Source organism: Helicoverpa armigera, chromosome 25 (assembly GCF_030705265.1).
Source record: "Helicoverpa armigera isolate CAAS_96S chromosome 25, ASM3070526v1, whole genome shotgun sequence".
Lineage (NCBI taxonomy): Eukaryota > Metazoa > Arthropoda > Insecta > Lepidoptera > Noctuidae > Helicoverpa > Helicoverpa armigera.
In genome coordinates this window covers 4462166-4488587 of record NC_087144.1, presented here as the reverse complement: position 1 = coordinate 4488587, position 26422 = coordinate 4462166, and the positions used below count along the sequence as shown (strand labels likewise).

Genomic DNA, 26422 nt, shown 5'->3' with positions numbered 1-26422 from the left:
ATATCCTATGTTACTTAGGCCTATGTTTCTGGGTCATAATGTAGTTTCTGGATAGTGAAAGAATTTTACAAATCGAAGGTTCGAAGCCTTGGTAGGTACTGACAAATCAAAAAGCTTTTTTTCTTTATTATATGTATTACCAAAGATGTTGTTCTCGCGTCCCCAGGTAGGTAAAGTAGTTTATGCAAAAAGTCCTTTCTGCCAAACAGTAAAATCGGTTCAGTACCTACCTAATTTTGGCATGTGAAAGTCCAACTGCTTTAATATTCATAATAAGTATTGTATTTATTAATTATGAGTAACTACATGAAATTAAACATTTTTAGTAACATATTCCCAATAACATCAACACAAATCAATTCGCTATTTTCTCTGTAATAAATCTTTATTAATGAAAGCACCCAGGTGTCCAGGTGCATCGTACAATTCTCAACGTTATTTAGTTACTTGCAATGCGATTTGAAGATGTTCTCGATAGAGCGGCTGATTCATTCGAAAACCATTAAGAGCTGGCCAGGGGATTTAGTTTAAACCTTTTGTTGTTGTTGGTTTGTTTGTTATTTTGTTGTAGTTGATGGTAATGGCGAGTTATTGATAGTGGTTCCAAAATATGAAAGGCATCTAATAAATGCCCTGATATTTGCAATAGCTGAAAAAGGCTGTTAAGCTGTAATATAACTATAATGTATTGTTAATTACAACGTATATATCATAATAATTACATAACGTATATCGTAATAAAATTCTTATACTTAGTTAATTAGAACGCCTGTTTACCTTTGCAAACAAATACATATTCTGAATTTATTATTGGTTACGATTCCACCGTCAAAACGGCCGAATATATAAAAATTATATGAGGATAGGTGCTACCCCAACACAGCCATTGACTACATATAAAAATCAAAATAATTTCATAAAATTAAGCAATTATTCAAATATGGCGATAAAGGCTGGTGATTAGTGCGAACGCTGCTAGTTCTCAGTGGACATTCATCCCGGGGCGCGTATTAATCACCGCGCACCTCTATTGTCTCTGGTAATCGCCCCTCGACGACAATCTTGGCGATTAATGACGATATCTGTTAAAACTTTTCACTGGAACGTTTTATAAAGTAGGTGTTAAATGATTTCCTAGGGCTTACTCATGTTTCGTAGCTTGCATAGTTTAATAAGCAGTCAAAAAATTAATCGAGTTCAATGATGGAAAAATATATTTAATTTTCATTTGAACTATTGTGCCACCAATTATAAACCTTTATATTCGCGATTACAACGTAATATTACGGCTTTGGCGGCCATTTAATATTCCTTTTGGGCAACAAACTCAGTGGCCCGTGCAGGGTTGTAATCACGGAGTAAGGAAAAATTATCGGAGATGTCATAATGCAGGTAGGTCACTCACCTTCGTCTAGGTCAAAAACGATCAGTTACGAACTGACGACGCATTGGGGTTCTTCGAGACATCTGTCAACGATTTTTGGGATAACAAAACATGGTCAGGTCCAGAGAAGGTGCATAAGGGCGAAGATAGCAACGTTCCTCGTCTCTCGCATTTTGGCGAGCTACTTTCTTTGGAGATTTTCCTTTATGGCACCTTCGCTAGTCATTTTGTACTCCATGGTTGTAACATATTGTATTAATTTCATCCGTCTTGGATTGCTTGTGAAGCACTTTACGGAAAACCCTGTGTACTGCATGGCTTTTTAATTAGCATTTATAAGGACGGATCGGTTGAAAGAAATATTTTAATTAATGCTAGCATAGACTAGCAATGATGTCCATATTTTGTTATGTTTAATGTAAAATGGTTCACTATACCAGAAAACCACTTTATGTCTCTAAACCTTAAAAAAAAGACTTCAGTAACCTAAAAACTTCTTGTAAGTCTGACAAATAGGTATTATGCTGAAAACCGCATCAAGACTGATTCAGTCAAAGTGACAGTGAAGTGGTCAAACATAAATACAGGTCAAACTGAGAGCCTCTTTTTGATTTGAAGTCGGTAAAAGCACAAAAATAAGAAAGTAAACATTATGATAGGATTATGATTCTTTACAGTACTAAAGTAGTTTCGTCATGGAGTTAAAAAAAATAAAAACCAGCTTACCTATATTAGACCCAATGATAAGACACCTTTATCTACGTGTAGTACAAACCTCTTTATCTATAAACGCCATAGCTAATCCTATCATTGTAAGTGATAGTTGTAACACGATCGTCGCCGCCCCTGACGTACTGTGTACACATTATTTATTGTACATACCTACATATGTCGCGATACTAACATGTGCAGAGTTTGTATTCTCTTTAGAAGGTAGATGGAGAATGAAATTCTACTAAAAAGTGTGACGGCGAAGAGAAGAGTATGGACAGAAGAAAACATTAAATAAGAATAAGGGCAGGGGGATGATGATTATTAACGTGAAAGTTTGTAAAGATGCTTAAATGTATGTTATGTTTGCTACACTTTCACGTTAAATCTACTTACTAAATGTATTTTGATGAAACTTCGCAGTACCTACCTGATATTAGCTTGTGTATCAAATTAACACTTAGGTAACTTTTTTCACACGTTAGCTATATCCACGATATCGAAAAATTCTAAGAAAAATCATATTGTAATCCAAGGTTATCGTCTAAACTTTAATTCAAAATCTTAGCTTTAAAAACTTCCCAAGACCCACAGCCGGGAAAGCAGATTAATTCGTACTACTTAAGTGATAGTTGAACGGTGCATCCTTAATTTGAACTTTGACATAAGAACTATGGAGACGCCAAAACCATGCACTATAGTCGGCTAATTGAGCCAACTAGTTCGATAAAGTGCCTCGGACTGGATGCCACAGAGTAATGACAGCAGTGGGTAAAGTAATCTTCAGTGTATTCAACTATTTTCGTGCCTAATTTTATTCCAATCGGTTCAGCAGTTTTCAGCACAAACAAATAAAAATTGGGATGATGAATTAGACAAGTTTCTTTGGGCTTATTTAGGTTGACAAAATACATATGTAATTGTTAGGTTCGGTTTCCAATCTAGCTGAATGCAGCTAAGTATCAGCGTTTTACATGAAGCGACTGCCTATCTAAACTCCCCTTTAAAGTGTAATAAGTCTGATTGTTAGACTTTCTGGAATTTGATTACTCATGACGACTAAATATTCAAATAATCCAGTAAATTGTTGCGAAATTACACAGTTTATGTCCTCTCAGAAAACTTGCTGCACTTTCTTTTATATTTCCACGTTATCCGTCACAAAGGAAGTGGAAAAACGCATATCACTCAATTATTTATGACTGGTCTACGAATAACAAAGGATACAAAATAATATGATGATAATAATATTATCTTTACTTTCATCGCATACTGTGTGAATTTGGCAGTAATGTATGACGTTACCTTCAATTAAAAATTTATGAGATAATCGTGCACAAACAAACATACATACAAGAAGGTTAAACTAAGAACCTTTTATTCTGAAATTAGTTATTTTTTTATGTTATTTTAATTTACATCCAAATTGGAAGCATCTATACAAATCTTAATAGTCTGCGTTCCAGTCACACGAAAATTATTATTTCTCGCTCTTTTAACTTAATTGTTTTGGCCTACTGTATTTTTGTAAGCTATGTAACAGTATTCGCAATCTTCAAGTAAATTAATTGAACACTTAGGTTTTTCCTTTCCTCTTCAAACAATGAAAAAACTCGGCTTTTATATGAAAATCCCTTTCTTTAAATTCATTATTAAATCAAACAATGGTTAATATAAAAACATTGGATACCAGTATTATTGATAAAGGAAATCTTTTTAAACATTGTATCACAAATCGCATTCGAAGATATAAACTGGTGACATGATGGAACATTCTATAAAATCTGTGTTTGAACTTGTTAGAAAAGTCTTGTAAGGATTTTAATGTGCATTTAAAAAAGTGTGTCTTGCTAATTTAAATTTTAGCTTAACGAAAGTCACAATGGTACGTGGTATCAAACCCACATAAATGGTGGTGTGGAGGTTAATGCTTTGACCAGTACACTTATTTTTCTCCCCACTACAATGCGAAACACCGCTCCTTGAGAGTTATTTGAAAGGCTTGATAACCATTGTATAAATCAAGCTTTGCTTAGCTAATAACATTACAATGCTAAGCAATTATCAACTGTACTCATTAGCAGATACGGACGAAATTAGAATGTTCTTGAATCTTTAAGTACAATTACAATAAATACGTCGATTTCCAATAAAATCGTTTTGAATAATATTTAATTTATTAATTGCTTATGTCTCTTATATTGTAATTTGAATAATTGAATAAAAGTACACCTGTCATGTGAAATTGAGTTTTTTTTCTTGCAGAGAGTCTAATATGTAGTAAAAAACACACATATTATACTTATTCCGAAGTAGGTTACAAATATTTTACACAACTTTTTTCACGACTATATAAAAACATCGATATTCGATACGATTCACAAACTCTAAGAATCGATCTACAGACCCGCCATTATCGTTCGTGTGGCCACAAAACTCCTCATATTATCTCACAGAATATACCTTTACAATGTATTAAATATTAATAGTTAATAAAATATTAATAAAATGCTGAACCTTTCTCACGAAACTGGATTATTTTATTCATTTCGGTGTTACGGTCACTTACGGTACTTTTACTACGAAGTTGCGACGTAGCAGTTTCGTAGTCTGTGCTACGGCGTAGTAAGTGATGTAGTAGAAGTTTTATTTTGTTGCTTTGATAATATAGTATGTGACGTACAATGTATTAAATACTATATTATTTAACCAATGTTTATGTAACTTACCTCCCCACTCAGAGACATTTAATGGTTACAGCCATTCCTTAGTGATGGATTTGTATTACATTCCGTTACTAAGGAGTGACTTAAGTAATCATTAAATGTCTCTGAGTGGGAAGGTAAGCCTTTGTAAATGTTTGGCAATATGCCTGTGACCAAAGGTTTAGCAAAGGTATGAAAAAAACGGTACATTTTCACATTAAATTGTTTTTGATAACTTTACCTGAACTTTCTTAATAAAGACATCGTGGTACTACCGTACTATGGCATTTTTACTTAGAACTGTAAATAATTTTAACTTCAGTATCCACTTTAACTTATTCATTAATAACATTGCTCATACAAATCGTCAAGTTTAATCCATCCACTATTTTCCACCCAATAATTGTAATTTAAACACAAACGTAACATCGCAGTCCCAATAAACCAGAACCATAGAGCACTCTATTTTCCAGCAGTAATGAGTCCGAAACACCTGTCTTACCAGCCAGTGCAACTCCAAGAGCCGTCGCCTCAGTGGCTCAGTCAGTCGCGATCGGCCCGCCAGCGAGTACACACGTCCCGCGCTCGCTCCGTAACTTCGTAACTTAACGTAACGTGAACAAACACTTTTCATTGAGTGCCCTTTAACTTCTGAAGCCAATAAATCGGAACTTATTAAGATTTATGGCAGGTAAGTTGTTTTTGAGTACTTTCGGATTTTGTGTTTCGAGGTTTTCCGAGAATTCGAGTAACTTTGCAAATATTACGCGTAATAGGATTATAATGGTATTTGGTTTTAATTGTTTAGTTGAATTTTATCGATAGATTTGATGTAAATATTATATAACCATTCTGTTCTTAAATAATAATTATGTATTTTTTTTATAAACGCCTTAGTCTCGTCAATATCTTAAAAATAAGCTTCAAACTAACAAGCTTTCATTCGGATTTCGATTAATCCTGAGCTGAAAAAATATATTTATTTATTTAAATCAGGCATCAAGGCCCATAGCAAACACTATACATTATATAGAGGAGTGTCATTCGGCATCCTAATCAAAGGTTTTTTTTTATAAATGAGAATTTATCAGAGCATTTTAGTTGACACACAGATAATTTTTATGAATCAATATGGAGATGATCGGTAATACGCATATTATAAAGATCAGGTAGGTATTTAACGGGTTTCAGAACGACTGAAAACTTTGATTGATCAATCATCAAGATTTTCTTTTAATAATTAAAAGATTAATCAAGATTTTTGCCAACCATCGCTTTACCTGTTGGCTGTTTAATCTGTAGTGTGCGGGTATTTGAAAAAATAAATAAAATAAAGTGTGTTTTGGTTTGATTTTCTTAATAATAGATTTTTAGTCTTGGATATTTGGGTTTTGGTCACTTATCCTACTTCATATCAACCGTAACACTGCTATGTAAGATAATTTGAAATAACGATTTTATAGTTTAATCGTATTTCTACTACAAAAAATATCCATCACTATAAATATTATTACGCATATTCATTAACATCACTAACCTTCGTTACTGTAAAATAATAAACCAGTAAATTAACACATAATTATTTGAAACATTTCACTCAAAGGCGTGGGTGATTTTGTCAATTAATACGTCATCAGGGGACGTTTAATTAGTCCCCAAACTATTATGTTACCGTCATTTTTATAACAATTTTAATTTGCTTGTTGACAATTGTAATTGGTGTAGAAAAACGTGTCAGCTTGCTACTTTAAAAACTGTTTAATAGATATCTACTTGTGAAGAGAATGTGGATTTTTTCTACTTTAAATTCTAGATTTTTCTCTCTTTATAGAAATCTAGCTGTTTTCCATTCCACTCAAGTTCTGATTAAACTATTTCTCACACGCGGATGTATAGTATACCTTTCTCGATTTACTATCTAACAGTGAAATAACTTTTCAAATTGGACTTGGTTATGAGATTAGCGTGAAATAATGATGTTTCCAAATATGTTTTAAAATGTATGTCCAGCAACATCTCTGTTGCCTAGAGGATAAAGAACCAACCTCTCGAGTATGAGGATGTGGGTTCGATTCCAGGGCAGGCAAGTACCAATGCAACTTTTCTATGTTTGTACGTACTTTCTAAGTATCTTGGACACCAATGACTGATAAAAAGGTGAAGGAAAACATCTTGAGGAAACCTGGACTATAAAGTTTGAAATCACCAACCCGCATTAAGCAAGTGTGGTGATTAATGCTCAATCCTTTTCCGTGTGGGAGGAGGCCTGTGCCCAGCAGTGGGACGATTAAAAGGCTGTAATAGAACATCGCTGTTAAAAAACATGCTTAATTGAATAACCCAGTTTAAACAACAAATATACATACAAACAGACTACATATCTCACTAACATCACTAACGATTTAAGATTATCTCGTCAAGTGACAATATCAATTAGTATCACAAAGTTTAAAGTGCGCTTCAGTGTGAGACTAAAAGCCAAACACATTATAAGTATTTGGAAATCATTATCGGATTTATCGGCTTATACAAGTCCACTGCGGGACATAATACACTGCTTATTTAATGCTGGCTGATACCCGCGGTTTCTCTCACGTCTTAATAAACCACATTTCATAATCGGGTAAAAAGTATCATTTAATTTAAGTCAGTTAGGCTTGAAAGCTTTAAACAAGTCGTTGTTAATGTTTATTTTTTTTTGTTCTACTTTTTGTTAATAATTTCATGATTTTAATTTGCTAAAATATTTTATTGGGATCTGATGCGAACGTGATTTTTGGCAGTTTTATAGATATAAAGACGAAACGTATTTGACCGTTAGTAGAGGCGAGGTAGAACCTTTATATTTGTAGTAGTTTTCACATACCTACTCTAAGATGGCTTTTTTAAGCGTAGCTTTGGACTTAAAAAGTCCGAAATCGCCAATCCGCGTTGAGCCTTCGTGATATAAATAGCCTTGGGGTATAACTATTTATATGTATTGAACTAGTATGTATTGAATTATGTATCGGTAGGACACAGTGATAAATGATGTGGTATTGAACTTAAAGGACTGCCAAAAGGCGGTACCTTTCAATATTATACTTCAGGTAACTGAATAAACTTTGATTTAAATGTGGCATACATACCTACTTTGTAGATAGAATCAACCTAATTTATATATTTTTGACATTCATAAGTGTTTGAAAAGGCCTAATTGAAATAAATGATTTGACTTTTTGATACAAATAGGTGCTTATTACCAAACATCATGAACCCTAGCCAATTTGAGAGTTTTTCTTCGTAAAATGGGGAAGTAACCAAACTATTCCATTACAATAGATACAAAGGAAGACAAGATAGATATTATAATTAGGTTTAATGCGCTTTAAGATTTTATTGTAATGGCGTCGAGTCTATCCCTCTCTCTACTTTTGTGAGGACATGCTTTGAAACATATCGTACTTAGGTTTATTTTCTTCCCATAGAATGATTTGTAACTTTTTAGCTTCATATCTAAGACTTTCTTTAAAACCACTCTAATAAAGCAGTCACACAATCACAAAATGATTGATCACCGACTTGATAATCCCGTAATGAAACATCTTACTGATGGCAATGCCGGTATTCCCCCGTCGCTGGCCATCCGTCAGTATTTCGTTACTAATCGTGAACAATTCGTCTCGCTAATGTTACTCTAAGTGCAGTACTTAGGACAGGCTGTCACGCGATTATGTTTACTTTTGGCAGCTATATCGGGCACTTAAAGTGCATTTTTCTGTGAAAAGTTTTATTTTTTTGTGAGTATTTTGTGTTATCTTTGAGTAGATGGATAGCAAGGCAGATGACTTGACTGTAAGATAGTTATTTAGCTTATTTAATTTATTTATTACAAAGAAAGTAAGTCTAAATTACACTAAACCCCACAAAACCGTTGCAATGGTTAGATTTCTACATTTCAAGGAGGGTTACTGTTTTTTATTGCATGAGAAAACACGTAAAATTTTTAACGCTCGGATTGTTTCGTTAAATACAATGAATGGTAATTGATATTGAATCATTAAACAAGCTTTTGACTGGCCTTTAGAAATCGAAAACAATTCTTTTCGCATCGATATATGTATATGCACTACCATAGACCAATGTCTTTTCATCTTTCCTTTTTCATAAATAGTTTATGGTCTAAATATAGTCGCTCAGTAGCTATCACAGCAGGCCAAAACAAATAAGACTGTCAATGTCTTTTCGTCTTTCCTTTTTCATAAAGAGTTTATCTATGGTCTAAATACAATTGCGAAATCGAGATCAACAACAGACCAAAACAAATAAAAATAAAGCGAAAACTAATTTATGTTAAAACGCGGCTAAACCAACAACAGTAGGATTTATACAACGACGGGAGGTAAGCAAAGGGTACAGGTGCACTCTGCCGCATTACCGACAAATGCAATACCAGTCGGGTTTATTAAATGTTTCTATAATCATATTGCGTTTAGTGGACCTCTATTGTGCTGCTTTTAGAAATATTGTTTTTATGTTATTTACTTTTCGTGTTGGTCAGCTGATTTAATTTGTTTTTAGAATGAGTTTATGGCGTTCTGTCGAATATAATGAATAATGAAGGAGTATTATCCCTTATTTGCACACAAGCGTCATTTATGGAATACAAACAATATTTTAAGCAAAGGGTACAGGTGCACTCTGCCGCATTACCGACAAATGCAATACCAGTCGGGTTTATTAAATGTTGCTATAATCATATTGCGTTTAGTGCTGCTTTTAGAAATATTGTTTTTTATATTATTTACTTTTCGTGTTGGTCAGCTGATTTAATTTGTGTTTAGAATAAGTTTATGGCGTTCTGCCGAATAAGGCGATCTGTGTGACAATCTAATGAAGGAGTATTATCCCTTAGGTGCACACTTGCGTCATTTATGAAAATGATAAATCTAGTAGGTACTTTATGTGTTTAAGCAAATTCTCGTAGGTAATACACAATTTCGCAAAAAAAAAACAAACTTCAACAAAGACCAAAAACAGTTTTGGTCATAATTTTTGACTCAAAGACATCGTCATTCTTGGTTTAAGAAGTTTCGAAATGACCTGACCTTGGGCCCATTTATTTCCACTTAATTTGAAACATACTTCAAGGAACACCTATAATGTAAGATAGTCCCATTTTCTAATACCAGAGAGTAATAGTTAGTTGGTGTTTATACATACTTAGCTTTTTATTAAGAAACCTATAATGATTATTAGTTAGATAACGGCAAGTTCAATAAGCCGTAGCCAACTTAATAGAGATTGCATTTGTTCAATACGGTAAAGTGCAGTGTAATTGTGCAATACACTGATAACTGAATAAAGTAATGAGTTTTCTTTCTTTCTACAAATTTCATTAATGCTAATTTGGTTACTGTTTTAAGTGATACTCCTTTTAAATGTAAGTCTGGATTTCTGTTGTTATTCATCTTTATGGGCAGGTTTATTATATTGAATATCTTAGGTTAATTAAGGAGTAAAAATGCGGTAATACCCATTTTCAAAGAAAACGTACTTCCAGCAACCGGATGAAAAGTTACCTATGTCCTTTTTTAGGCTGTATACTATCTAACTGCCAATATTATGATTAAAATCATTGCAGAAGTTTTCTTGCATACCTACTTGCATTCACATACATTATGTATTACTAAGGATTTCGTTTTCATGAGTCGAATTTTAATGTTAATCAAGGTTCGATAGCTTTCCGCAGACAGTAATCTAAATAATTTATCAACAATTTATATAAAAGTTATTTAAAAGAATTCAAGACCTACTTAATCCGAAGTCTTACCCCAAATAAATTAACCTCCTTACACGAAATATACAGGAATACACTAATAGACGTTGGAAGTACTACATTGAAGTCTACCAGCAGGTATTAGCTGTCAATTCCAATACTTGAGCGTCGGGAGTATCCTGGAAAACTCAATTACACTTCAGGCGAACAATTGAATCGTCGGCGCCGTGTTTACTACGTACATTCCTCTTATTGCACTCTGTTGCATATGTCGGAGAATTACTAATATTATAAATGAGAAAGTGCATCTGTCTGTTTGTGTGTTTGTCATGCTTTCACGACAAAACTGCTCAGCCGATTTAAATGTTAGGTACACATAAGTCTCGAGCTGCCGCCTCTTCAAGATGACGAGTAACTTGCATGAAAATAATTGAATTATCAGTTATCTGCAAGACTAACCATAATAAAATGATAGTGTTTCCTGTTTGAAAAATAAACTATTTAGCTTCTCTGTCATTGAACACATTCTTTTAAATTTTAATGCAATGGATACCATTCTTTCTTTCTTTAAAACCACATTATTAAGTCAATAGTTAAGCATAAGCTCTAGGTTGCAGTATCTAAATAATATGTTTTTCTATTAAACTCACCCAATCTTAAAATCTACTGAACTGGTAACGTGCGCTATTAATTTCCGTTAGAAAATTTTATATTTCTCAAAATCGATACTTCTGATTAGCTAATCTCTCTATCGAGAAATGTCAATAGACTGTCAATGTTGCCATCGAGCAATCTATTGAAAAAAAATAAGTAGACAATTAAAAGATACCAAAAAACTGAAAGTAATTGAAAATTGAATATGGTATGTTCTGGGAATTGTAATCCCTATAAAGGAATTTGTATGTTTTTCAATCAATCAATCATCTTAAGTATACAAGTATCTGGTAACTAGCTTCTACCGGCGATTTTACTTGCGTTCGTGGAAACTGTTTCACGCACCCGGATAAAAGTAGCCTATAGCCACGTTCGGTAAATGGGCTAAGCATCTTACCCTGTAAGACTTTAAAATCGTACCAAAAGTCTTTAAGATTAGATAACTAACTCTTCAGTTTTATAATATTAGATATACAAGGAACATACTACAAGATGTTATACACTATAGATACTCCACCAACTTCTTGATCTTATATTTTACAACATACTTCACACTACAAGTATCTGTTAGGTCATTACGGCAGCTTATCTTCCACAGGACGGCGCGGCAAAACGTTCGCTGCACAAAAGCCGGGAGATAAGCCGTATTCTTGTGCTAATGTATCGACCACGCTCCTTACTGCTTTGTGCTTCGCGTCTGATATGTGTAATTAAAAGGTTTAATAGCGGAAGAAATTACTATAGGATGTGTACAGATCTTTAATATGTTAGTTAAAAAAAATGTGGGATTAAAAGGTGTTGGTTGTAATTTTTTTGAGCAGAAATTCAAGCTTGTTAGGAAAGAAAACTAGCTGCTTTCACTCGCGTCCCGTGGAAACTATCTACTGCTCGTACGCGAATAAAATAGTCAGGGACAATGTAGCATCTTTGACAATTTTTAGAATCGGTTCAGTAGTTTCGGAGCCTTTAAGGTACAGCCAAAAAACAAGAAAAATGTTTCCTCTGTCTTCAAAATAAGGAAGAATTAAAATAATCTCGAACTTAGTATCAGAAATCTCTGCTTTAAATGACTATTTACACAAGTTTGAAGTGAAAGCAACACGGTATCTTCTACTAACATAAATGTGTATATTGTAAACAAGCAGTTCAGAGCCCTTTAAGTTGAACTTTAACAATACAACATCTTAGTAATTGTACAAAGAGAATGTATACACGTTTGTGTAAAAAGGTACAGTCGACGCAACAATTTGATTTCCACAGCAATTGACATAGTATTGAATGTTGTTTTAAACATATTTTTTATTAACTAAGCAGAAATAAAATTGAATTTTAAAAAAAGATTTATAGAATTTGTAATAGGTATATTTTATTTCTGAAAAGTATGGAAAAGTGGCTATTATATATTGTGGCTCATTATATGCTATGTCACTTATGAAAAGAAATCTATTGACGCCTGTTTTGTGGATGAGCGAGCCTATTCAAAGTTATTTAGAAGATAGTCAAGCAGGTATCTACTTATTTAATTATCAATTTACATAGCAAAGAAACTAAGACTTAGTCTCGTAAGTATTTAGATAATGATATTATTAAAATATATAACTCAAAACATTACGATTTTTAGTCATGAATATTTCTGTCTGACTGTACATTAATATGTACGTTTGACGTTATTCAGTGTTGTGTGTATAGCTTTCAATTCAAAGAGTCTCCTAGGAAAACTATGGACTTTTAGATACTTTGATGTTTTATATTAATGTATCCAGTTGAATATCAATGTGTTATTGGTAGGCAACGATTCTCTTTATTGGCGTATAGAATGTCTTTCACAGTCAATAATTTAGTGATGGCAGCAGGTTTTAGTAATACCTATTGGTTTTCGATTAAGATGTTTTCAGAATCGGTCAAAACTGATTGGTTTTCCCGCGTTTTGTAACACAATTTTTATGTACGTAACTACATTAACTAGTAAGTAAATCCTTTGATTTTATAGATAATTGTGTAGCAGAAATAATGTCGTGTTTACCTCAAAACAAAAAAAAGAGAAAATGTCACAAAGTTACATTTCATTACCCAACAAAAAAAAGTTACCTGATCATTATTTTTACCCCATTTTCAACCAACCTCATTAAAAACCCAAAATCGCAAACCAACCATATATTCGGTCACAGATTACCGCGGCAGGATTACAGAGATCTCCCCACAACTGGATGTGTCACGTAACACTTGTAAAACAAGTGACTCTTGTCTGCAACGAGTGAGGCGCCCTTTGTCATGCGTGAGGAGTAAATACAACGACTCCTTGGTGAGCCTTGGTCGTACTGCGCCTTCGTTTGAATGTATATCTATGTATGGGTGTACGCAGTTACGTACTTTTTAGTGCATGGTATACAGGTTCTGTAAAAAAACCTACGCATATTCACCCTACTCGTGAGATTAAACATGTATTTGAACTATCTAAGGAATCATTTTTTTGTTTTTGTGTCCTAAAACAAAAAAATGATTCCGCTCATTACTCTAAAACTACAGAACTAATTTGAACAATTCTCTCACTATTGAAAAGCTACACTGGGAATACCCAAGCAACGCAGGCTATAGACATTTTATCCAGGTTCGGGAAGAAGTTTTCCTGGTATGCGGGTGAAACCGCTAGTAGAAAGTATCAAAAAAATATATAGGTACAATAGATAGTTTTAGTACAGATAAATATTGGCAGTATCACAAATTGTAATATCAGTAGTTTGCTGTCAGTACGTCAGTCACAACTATTACCGTGTGTGTGAGAGATGCTAACAGTGTATTTGACATATCATTGACAATGTCTGCTGTAATTTACGTATGTTTGTTCGTAATAGCCCTGTTGTATTTAGACGTAATTATATTGACAAGGTAATGCAACTAATTCAAGACAATTTCATGGATGAACATATTAAATACCAATATCATGGATGAACATATTAAATGAACCTATGGTTATCGGAAAGAATTAACTTTAGGCTAAAATGGTGTATTTTATTAAAGTTTTAAAGAAAATTAACGTGTGAATAACGTTTGAATAACTATTTGAATAACGTAATAAGTTCATCTGCCTAATACATATTTGTGTTTGAAAGGGTAGTAACATAACAAGTGACTTATTTAATAGGAGGAACCATAAAATATATATTTTTTTCGCTATTTAGACGTTTCCGTGGTCAACGTGTAGTAATAAAAACTTTTTTTCTAATGCAAGTGTATATAAATTACTACATTGACTAAATAACGTATAGATATTTACAGCCTATGTATTAAAACTTCAAAGCATGTGGTTTTGACAACTTCATCAAAGATTGTCTGTTTATCATCATTATTCTATCTATAAGTAGCTTTATGTGCACAAATGTCAGTCAGTTTGAAATCGTTAGCAAGTTTGCAATAAGCAGCATTAAGTGCGTTTGTTAGAAGCCAAGTTGCGACAACTTAGCGGAGCTTAGAAGTTGCGGTTAGAAGTCTTGCTCACACTACTGGGAGATAATGAAGCTGGAAATTATAGCTTCGTTTTAGAAACATTTTAGCAAGGACAAGTTTCATCAATTATCGTCGATATTTCATTACTACTTATATCAACTTTACTGCTTAGGACAAAGTCCTTCGCGGCATCTTTTTGTATACAATCAACTCAAAAACTACAGGTTGGATTTCTATACAATGTGTCCCGGGGATAAGTGACCGCCCGAATTTTTTTGAATATTTGTACAAAATTAAGGATAATTACGTTTATATTTTTGAAAAAAATCATTAAAAAATTTTTATTGTCAGGCCTGTTAATAACAGGCTTTGCTCTTTTTTTTTCAAATTTCAACTGACTGTATTTTTGCATTTGTTTGAAATAGCAGCAAACATTGTTGTGAGCTATTGTAGGAAATATCATGTAGTTTATTAATAAATTAAAAGAAAGTGATATTAAGGGGGCATTTATTGGACTTATTTTGAAAAAACTGAAAAAAAGGCGTTATTTTCTTTGAATTTTTATTTTCTTTTTTTTCTAATAAATGTTTTATTACATTTTTGTTATGTTTGATAATTTTAATTGATAAACTATGATGTCGGCTAGTCAATAAAGAAAAAGAATTTAAAAGATGTAAAACTTAGGAAATATCTTAAAAAAACTGCAGCACGTCACAGTATTTACTAAAAATCATTAAAAAAAAACCAAAGGCGGTAAGTCCCAAATATAAACGAAATTATCCTTAATTTTGTACAAATATTCAAAAAATTTCGGGCGGTCACTTGTCCCCGGGACACATTGTATACAACTAATAGGTTAGATTTTGTGAAGAAGATTTTACCTAGACCTTGCAAAGCCTGACCGTCTTACCACAAAAACTTTTTAACGTCAGTTTAAGACTTGTCTAAAAAAATGTCAAATTATGACGTTGACATATGGTTCATTTTGGAGCCACATTTTTTTTAGACAAGTGTAAAACAGTGTTTAAAGTTTTTGTAGTAAGGCCATGAGTGTTTATTTGTTTATGATAAGAAAATGTCTGCTAGGCCCTCACTGGATTGCATTCCTTAAATGAGATATCAAAGTTTGCAAAGAGTTTGTCTAATGAGCTTTTTTTGGTCCCGTAAGAGAATAAAAATCAGTTTTACATAAAACTGCTGAGTTAGCATACATTCGTTCAATGAGCGAACAATTCAATTTTAAGGTTCACTGGTAGCGGGTAACATTTTTGTATTCTAATTGATGTTTTTGAAAAATATTGTTGAATTGCAGATTGAAATGAATATGAGAAGCGCCGTATTTGGTAGCTTCCTATACAATTTAATTTTAAAAAATAGGGACCTAAATACTTGATTTTGGGGAAAATAATTCTCAGAAGACGATTTTAGTAACTTGACACTGGTGGATAACTCTTACACCGACAACATAGACGTTCGTTTCTCTTAAAACAACCATTAACGTTGAAAATTAAGCGTGAAAATTCATAGTTAACCATTGTTTTAAGAAAACTGACGTTTATATTATCAGTAAACTTAGGCCTTAGTGATTCAAGTACAATATTTTTAGACATCTTAAGACGGATGACGTGCTATTATAGTTCACAGAAATATTCAACAATAGGTTCTAGATAGATCCAAGATGGCGGCCCGTTCATTCAAGAGGTTTATGAGTGTATAGTATTTTTAATTTAGCCGTCAGAAGCTAAAGCTTACGTGTGAAGGTAAGAAGGATAGGATTTTCTTCATATTATTGATGATAGGGACGCTTTTGACCACTATCTCGCTTAGATTCTGTATTTTTACTTTTGAACGTAAAAAATATGAAGAGGTAAGTTTCAAATATTTTTTGAAAAAAAAACGTAACTTTAGAAATAGTTTTTCTTAAACTGAAAGCTACTATTTTTAGACGTTTGTACAAGATTACAGATTACACCCACGTACATAAATTCTTCAATTCAAACTTATTTTCACACAGGTAAGAAGATTTAAAAATTAATCCTTACCCGTTATTTAAAATGAAACTTAATACGAGACTTACCGCAGAAGTAAGCCGATTTACAAAGTGTCAATAACCTTTTGACGTAAACTTTACATAGACAACAGTGTAATATAGATACTTTATGATATTTTTAATAGCCTATATCCTTCATTTCAGCTTCGACAATCAGATACGACCGCTTTTCAATGTCCCCCGGGTAATAAAGGCAGGATAATCGTGAAAATTCGCGCACAAAGCGGTTGAACCTCATCCGTGTATCGCTTCTCAGTCCACTGGCTCCGATCAGCAAATGTTGCCAAATACTTACAATTTGTATTTCGTTACAAAGTTACAGAGGAGGTGTTAATTCGTTCACAATTTGGATGTGACGCTGAAAATTTTACTGATAAAGAAATGAATATCGTGTATTATATGTGGTACCACGGAATGAGAAACTGTATACGACTGGGTACACGAATAATTCCTATTTACATTCTGACTTGAACAAGTGAAAATCAAGTGGGAGAACTAGATGAGGAAACGCATTTGACCTATTGACAATAAATCAGCTTTTTAATGCTGAATCCCACCGACTTATTCTAAAAATAACCCGGAACCAAAATCAAAAGGAATTCGGGCACACACGTGGCCTATGATGACAAGTAAAGTATCATCCAAATGCATTCCCCAACAACAAATTAATTATTTAAAACAAAAAGTTCGAAAGGATTTCATTTCCCTCGGCGAGAGAGGTGTAAGGCTCACTCCAGACTGCTTCACAGACAATTAGGCTTGGTGCCCACTGCATGACAATGGCGTCCCTTATCACGGAGCGAGCCACTGCTTTCTGCTGGCCTCACCTCGGCTTTATAGCGGTACTGGTGGGGGCTATGAAGTAAGCGGTCGCGGTTTGTTATTGATAATCTGAAATTTTATTATATTTCCAAAACGTAACACTCGGATGTAAGGTTATATTTAAGACTAGGTATATGTAATTAGTCCTGTAAAGAAATTCAAATTGAAATATTATTGTTATAAAAAAACGTAGTACCTAGGTACAAAAATAAACAAAACTCGATGATCTAACGGAGAAAAAATATTTGAGTGACATTTTTGATTTTGATTTTATCTAAAATGGTTACCCAAAAGCTATTTTTTATCCTGGAGTTCCCTAAGGGCACGCAATTTTTTTGTCCCAAAAAATCTAAATTCCGTAAAATAATCTATATGTTGCTGGCTTGTTGTAAAAGTAATTAACGATATACTATTTTCTATCTTTTCACACGACCGTACACTTAGTTAACTTCACACCTAGTTTTAGCTCTTCCTTATCTCAGCTTTCATGGCCCCGGAATTTTTGTATGACTTTATCAGCGGTAGGTAGCGTGTAAATTAGACTTATGCTACATTAAGCACGCCACGCCTGACCTTCACTAACGTGACTGTGTACGATGGCGCGGAAAATATACTGTTCTGTTAACTCCACAGTTTTGTGTCGTGTCTGTAAGAGCAGAGATTGATAGATAATGATGATGAAATGTCACTTAGTTAAGTATTGCAGACTTCAATGGTAGTTAATATTGTGTACACACTCTTGTATATTTACACAACTCTTGTATATTAAAATTTAAACTACAGATGCATATACGATACCATAAAAAACCTCGTATCTCTTTTTTAGTAATCTCTATTTTAGAATCTCTTTTAGTATCTCTATTTTACTGAAGTTTACGCCCAATAGCAATATACGACGGAAAAACTCCCTGGAATTTTTGAATACAATAAAAAACTAAGATACCTATTTTTTATTTCAGACGTATGTAGACAGGTAACAACCAAATTCGCGGGAAAAAGAGATAAATAGATAACAACAACAGACCATATACTTGGCGTCGAATTCTCTGTCTTATGAATACTCTGACACTATGAGTGATCATTCTCCTTGCTCCTCCACAGTGCGAAGTAAGCAGAGTTGTGGTCTATGGGTCATATATCTAGAGCGTAGGATTCTGGATACACTAGTTAATTGCTTAGGTAGTGCCGACACAGACACAATTAAGAGCAATCTTGAAGCACGTCTAATGGTCTACAGGACAAGTAATTGACCGTTCTGTATTATTATTCAATTAAAACTTTTTTTTTTATATTTAAAATCAATTAATTGATAGCATCATAGATTTTACGATCCAATATAATCTACAATACAATTACATAGGTACATATCATCATTAAAAAGAGAGCACATTGTACACCAAACTAGACTTTCTGATTTTTATAAAACAGTTTCAACTCATATGGGTAATAGAATCACACTTATTCGAATGCATCGACATACAAGATCAGATTTTTCTTTAACCACTTAAACTTTTCGACCATGGTTGTTATTCGGATTTTTTAAAAAGTTAATTATCTGATGAGAAACCTTCTTTCAAAAAGTACTCCTGTGACTTTCTGTCTTAGAAACACGAAATAACAAGTTGACCGAAGCAGTATTAATATAGGAAAGCTGAACCATTGCACTGCGTCGTAGACTCTAAATGGACCGCTAATTCAATATTTATTACCAGTAAAGAGATCTTCAAAGACATGATGAACACAAAAATTATAAAGCTGCCTTCTATGTCTGTTCAAGAGGTAATCTGATCGCGATTCTTGATCATTTCTGCTTTGATCATTTCAAGTCTTTTCCCCGGATCATAATCATGTAATACTCTTTTTGTGTGAAACCGTTTTTGGTACTAAACGGCCTTGAAACTCGATTACAATTAACAGATATCTATATATACATATATATGTATATCTCCGTTTTCTTGTAGTAGTAAATGACACAAAAATTTCGTTAAATGTGTTCTAGAAAGAAACCAAAAGTTTCACATCGAATTTAATAAGGTATTGTTTTGTTTTAATATTATTAAATGGTCGAAGAGTTTGGACTTTATTGCAATAATTTTAATATAGATGCTGCAGTACCCGCAACAGCTTCAAAAGAGACCTTTTAAAGTTGAAAGTTGGTTTATGAATTGCAGTGGGAAACAAATCCAATCCACTTCCCTCATAAAATCTTAAAGAACTTACTTATCTACTCTATTTGCACAAACTTCAATACGAACTATATTTACAAACTTAAAATTACCTTCTAATACTAAAACATAGGAGAACACGTTACGAGAAAGAACCCATCTACTACCGATCCCCAATGCTATTAAAAAGCTAGTAAAAAACAAAGTTGTCGATTTCACTTCACACATTTACAGAACGTAGCTGCCGAGGCATCTCACTCGTATCGGTTTTCGATACCGAATATGAGACGAACATTTGAATTCGTGTCGTGAAATTCATGGCCAAGATTAAAAAGCGAACAAGTGCGAGTTAAATATGTACGTGTAGCTATGATAAAAATAAATTAATATTGTTTTTATTTATCCATTATTATTATACAATCTGTTTGCCTTAAAATTTGATTAATGTGGTGTCCGACAGTAGCATATTATTATATTATATTAGTAATGTGATTAGAGCTACATACAGATGCCAATTTTCATGACGCTATCATTGGTAAAATTGGTTACCTACCTAGATTCTATTACATAGTTATATACAGGTCGATCTAAAAAGCGTGTTATTAAGAACTATTTAATGGTGATAGACCTCGACATATGTCTTGTACTGTTAAACACCTACTTTCACCCAGAATTCACAAGGTGATCTGTACTCAAATATTATGAACAGACTCACTCAATAAGGATATACGAATATTTTCCAATAATTGAGTTTATCAGAAAGAAGTAACCGTGTTTTGGGCATCGTATTGCAAGATGTAAAACATAACCCTACTTTTACCTCTATATTCGACGTAGTAGGGAAATTGTTGTAGGACTAGACTTAGTGTACCTATGCATGTTGTTAGCATAAGCTTTATAGCATGTTTTCTAATCGAAGTATTATAGCTTTTATTACTAAAAAAGAGAAAAAATACAGACATTGACATTGAAGCAGGTCAAATATATAAATATAAAAATAAAATTATAAAATAATAAATATAAAATAATAAATATAAAATTGCCAGCAAAATAAAAATAGATTTTACCGTCCCACTTTTTTGAAGTCCTTTAAAAAATATTTACAATATCGGGTTCCTTATTTAATTATGTTTTGTTTTTTAAAGCGGAAAATATTGTAGATATTTATTTATAGATATTTTTCTTTCAAGTTCCGTTAAAAACGGTCACACTATAAATTGTTGTTTCGAGTCCGGAAATTAACCATTAACTAGGCGGCAACATCAAAGTATCGGTCACGTGCTTCAAACGAACAACTCTCATTTCCCGGCCGCGATATTTTATATTTTTTTTCTTATTATCGCTTGCTGTGTAACATTTCCTTGCTGGACTTGGCGGTGTTTTGTTAAAACAATACCTTTACTATAGTAAACTTTCGACTGATGTTGCATAGATAGGTATTAGTAAAAAAAAGAAAATCGATCGATTGAGCTTCGGCGAGATTTCAATAATTTTTCGTGTATATTTTGTAATTCCTTCTATTTAAAAAGTTGTACATGGATTTCAAAACTTCAAGATATATGCGATAAAAAGAAACATACATTATAATTTTTCCCTCATGAACAAATAGTGAATAATTTTTGTAATATAATAACTAGTTTAGGTCATAGTAAAATGAATGCCTGTCACGTTTGAGATTCCACAGCGCTCAAGGTAACTGCTGTGGTTTATTTTGAAATACACAACAAAATATTATATGTAGTTTAAAGTCTTGGAATGTCCGTCAACTACAGTGACTATCTCAGTACCTCATGTGGCCTTCTTTATGCATATACTTGTAATTTATAGCTAAGATAGCTAGATAACATAACACTGCAGTGGGTGGTGGACTTATCAAGGTCGGGGAAAAGCATTCAAACAGGGGAATTAGATCTACAACAAAGTCAGTACTTCATAGTTAATTTCCCTGATAAGTTCCTATATTATTAGTAATTAAACATTAATGTTATCATATTATTTACTTACGATGTTTTATTTACCGTTTGTGGCAACCAAACCGAAGTTAACGAGTAAATGTAACTTCAGGAATTATAGGAATTCCACAGGAGAAAAGAAACAATTGTATAAAGAAACAATGTTTTAAACAGTAACAATTTGCGTGAAAACATATCTAAAAACCTTGGCGTGAATAATAATTTCGGTGGAATCTCTCACCATAACAAAAAAAAAAACATATGTGACCAAACTTATAAGTAGTTGCGCATCTCAGCGTCAAATCACAAACATACTGAAAGTGTGACGACAGTCTTTGTTTTCGCAAAACATTAATACAGAAAACCATCATCTGCCTATCTGAATTCCTCAACCCAGTTGTCCGGGCAGCCCAATACACCTAGATAAGTCTTATTGGCTTATGACTATCCATAACGACTGGCAAAGATGTTAATTGACAGTCGGGACCTACAGTTTATCGTACCTTCCGAAACACGGTCATTGGTGTCCAAGATAATAGGAAACCATTCATCAGTCATTGGTGTCTAAGAAAGTACATACAAACATAGAAAAGTTGCAATGGTACTTGCCAGACCTGTAATAGAACCCACACTCATACTTTACAGCTCGGTTCTTTACCCCCTACGCCACCACGAGTCGGCATTAATATAGAAAATCGTTAATGTTTAATATGTAGTTTTTATTCGCCATTAAATGACATCTGTTGCAGTTATAAAGCGAAGGTTCTGGCAGATATCTCGTAAAATATCCGGCTTGTACTGACGGATGAAATGTGGGCGGAGTGGACAGCTCTCCAACCCAATCCAATGCACGATTGATTTTACACTACTCGTAACACTTCTGTAAGGGTACGATTTTAGTGTGGTACTATTTTAAGTATGTCTATATTTTTTATTTGATAACATAAAGTCACAGTTTAAAAAAATGCAGTTTAAAAGCACTAGAGAAATAGCTTCTATAAATGCACGTATAATAAACCAAATAGTTCATATCTGCCGATCATCACTTTTGGAATAACTACATACAGCTGCCAATTTTCAATTCTCTGCAATCCTTGCAAATAAAAATGATTAAATTAGCTATCTTAAATTCCATTACTCAATTACATACAGGACAACCTTGCAAATAAAACAGTGAAAAATCCTTGTACATATGTCAAATTAAAACTGTCAAAACTAAAGGTACTCAAACAAAATTGATGAAATAAAAGTTATTACACAAAACAAAGGTACCAAGGTCAGAAATCTATGAAAGTGCTCGTAGTGAATCAAATAAACTAAATGTGTAAAACAAATATCGTTGTGTCACGCATCTCGCCGTGAGGTAACTTTTTAATTTCATTTAATTGACTGCTTGCGCGTCATACGAAGTAAATCAGGGTTGTCTAGCTGATTTCAACAAAATATATTTTCCTGTGAGTTCAAATTATTATTAATTTTAACATAACTATTTTTTTTCAAATTAAAAATAGATTATTAATTAAGATGCTAGTGTCGAAATGTTTCTTGAACCGAAATGCACATGGTAATGCAAATTATTTATTTAAATCAACGAAAAGTATGATTTTCTTAGCCATAACACTAACGAGTTCAATTAAATCGTAAAGTATAAATTGATTTATCTAAAAATTGTTTAGAAAAGTTTAATCTAAGCAACATACGAATACGTCGTACACAATTTTTCAAAGCAGTTGATCTTGACAACACCTGAACCAAATTCGAAAAATACTTATAGCAGTAGAATTCTAGAGAGTTATAAAGGCACTGCAACGACATATTTTATTGTACTTAAGTTAAGGACTGTTGCACATAAAATGTAGACAGATAACAAAGTGATACTCGAATCTATACCTATGTTCTTACTGAAGGACTAGGGAACTCTTATAGAAATCGAGTTAAGGTGCAATCTATAGACAATTTAAATTGATCGTAGATTGTTGTCATTTTTACCTGACTACAGAAGAAAAGGTATTTTATAATGGACTTATACATTTTAATATGTAAGTCACTTTTACTGATATAAGTTATTTTTATATGTATACGTAATAATGAAATGTTGTATATGACTAGTATATTTAACTGTATTTAAATTATTCTAGTATTAAATGGTGGACCAGCCTAAGTCATATTTCAACTTTTAATCGAATCCGAAACATAAACTTACCTCACAAATGATGTTGTCTATTTCAGAAGGTTAGAAAAAAACCCGCCAAGTAGTTGTGATTTTATTGCAAACAGATAGTCAAGACTGAGTTTTAGTACAATTATTAATATGTGGTCTTTAATAAAGGACTTATTTTTACAACTGCGTGTCGCGACAGCCCTACAAATCGACAGGGTGTGAACATAATTCATTACTCTCTAAGTGATAGCACGCAAGGGTTGTCACGACTCACACACACGCGGGACGTACGGACAGGCCTTCACTTATATATCTTTATATTCTATTGAGTTAACGGGGCTCTTCAAATTCTTGTATGTATACCTTTGTAGGTACGTTTCTACCGTTTTTTGTTTTTGTACGGTCCGTAGGAGTAAGCGTGATTTTAAGGTCTGATCGTGGGAAGAAGGCTGTTATTTTAAGTTAAAAAAAGAATCCAAAATAAGGTTCGATTAAGTAATATGTGGTAGATTTAAAGAAACTTTCTGTTCTTCAAGTATAGGTCACAGTTTTGTACAAATAAGTTGTTACAATATGTTAATATTATAATTTAGGCCCTAAGCCTATAAGACCAATGGTATGTTTAATCAGCTTAATTCGAAGAATGTACTAATGAATTCTCATTCTACGAGTAAGCCGCGTAGCTGCGTAGCATAGCTACGACGCTACGGTGCTACGGCGCTACGGCGCAATTAAGAAGGTATTAGAAGTTTATGCAAATTATTGCTGCAAGTATTTGCTTGGAAAGTCAATTAAGTTAAATAAATTATTTCTTGTATTATTTCAATTATGTTGGCTATCTTAGGAACAGTGGAGGGTATTCTATGGACGACTATTAAAAGATATATTGTGCAGTTAGCAGTGTACGTTGGGTTTGAGCACGTAAATGTTGGTCCTGCGCCTGATCTCTCTTGGGTCGTGCCGTCGGGCTATGAGAGTGAAGGAATAGTGAGTGCACCTGTGTCTGCGCAAATGCTCGTGCACTATAATATGTCCTGCGCAGCGGGCTGATCTCCTTACATGGGAACAGCTGCCGTAGCCGGTAATCGTCTAGGAGCACATCATCATCATCATCACGACAGTCATTTGGCACAAGTACTTCGCTTGTACTGTCACTTTTATGCGTAAAAGATAGTGGGTCATAGTATGCAGTCAAAGAAAAGGAAATTGTTAAGACTGGCTACCGTTGTCAGTAGTGTACATTATGTTATTATGTGCTAACTATTTACCTATACCTGTATATATGTGTTGTGCAGGTGACATGGAGGAGCGGGTAGCGTAGCGGCCGGCATGGCGGGCATGCCCGTGCTGGGGAACAGCGTCGGCGCAGGCGAGCTGCGCGACAACAGCCGAGGTACGTGTATTATAGAGTAACTCTACATGGGTACAGTTTAGCAAGCTCGGTAGAAAAACTCTTCCGCGCGCTCCCGTAAGTACTGCTACTACTGCTGCCTAGGTATGTCCCTTTCCCCCGTGTGGATTATTGGAGTGTCCTTAACGAGATTGCCAGGCTTTAGTAATGCGACTTTTCCAATTTTCCCACCGATACAAATACACATTTGTCACTAATTAAACTTGAAGAAAAATAAATATCTCGAGGAAAGGACCATAGTTTTACTAACAACAAATCACCAACCGCATTGAGTAATTGCGGGGATTAATGCTCAATCCTTCTCTGTGTGAGATTAGGCCTGTACCTAGTAGCCTGACAATAAAAAGCCTGAGGAAACACAAACAAATATATGATGCAAACGCCTTTCAAATTTTAAAGGAAACATATAAAAACTTTTTATATGGTAGTTACTAAATTATTCCGTAGTTCTGGGAGCGAACGCGGCTTAACTCAGTCTCCTGCCTAATCCTTTAAACACATGACGATCGCTAACTTAAACATAAGTATTATAAAATCACACCCGTTTTCCACGAAGGATTACAAGCATATATCTAGAGCTAGGTGGTAATTCTCATTTAAACTACTCCGCTCCTATCTGGCTAAAATAATAATATGTAAATTATGATCTTTACAAATCTATACACACAGTAATTGCTTTACCGCGGTTTCACCCACATCCCGTGGGAACCAATGCCCGTATCGGGAGATAGGCATTAGAATTAGTATGATAGGGAAGGGTGTTACTTTCCAACTGTGAAGGATTTTAAAAAGAATGAATCGGTTATAATACTACCGGTATTGAAACCTGTACAAACAAACAATAACAATGATATTAGTTTAGATAAATTACCGTATGGTCATATTTATTTATTTGTGTGAGGCATCTAAGGCCCATACAAAATAAAATACTTACATTGTGTCAATTGTGTCATAGCTAAATAGCCCCATAGTAAGCACACTTGGTGCAATAAATATTCTCAAATCCTGCAAGACAAGTGTTTCACCTGAGATTCGAACTCAGCACTCTTTTAACAGTCGACCTTACGGAGCAGTCATCCAGAGACTTTATTTTAAAACGGAATAAGCTAGTATGAACGTGAATCTATACTCATATTACAAAGCCGAAAACTTGTTTGCCTAAATATGATAATCTTAAGAACTAAGGGTTCAATTTTAAAGAATAG

The 26422-nt window shown here is 33.6% G+C and overlaps 1 protein-coding gene across 1 annotated transcript in view; it reads left to right on the top strand.

Moving 5' to 3' along the window:
- The first annotated feature begins 5339 nt into the window (after positions 1-5339).
- Positions 5340-26422, top strand: part of LOC110379441 (sodium-dependent noradrenaline transporter) — a 47432-nt gene continuing 26349 nt past the window's right edge. Inside the window, exons 1-2 of the mRNA XM_064041632.1 lie at positions 5340-5491; positions 25102-25199. Of these exons, the coding sequence (XP_063897702.1) occupies positions 25136-25199 (64 nt within the window). The 5' untranslated portion in view covers positions 5340-5491; positions 25102-25135. The remainder of the gene's footprint in view (positions 5492-25101; positions 25200-26422) is intronic.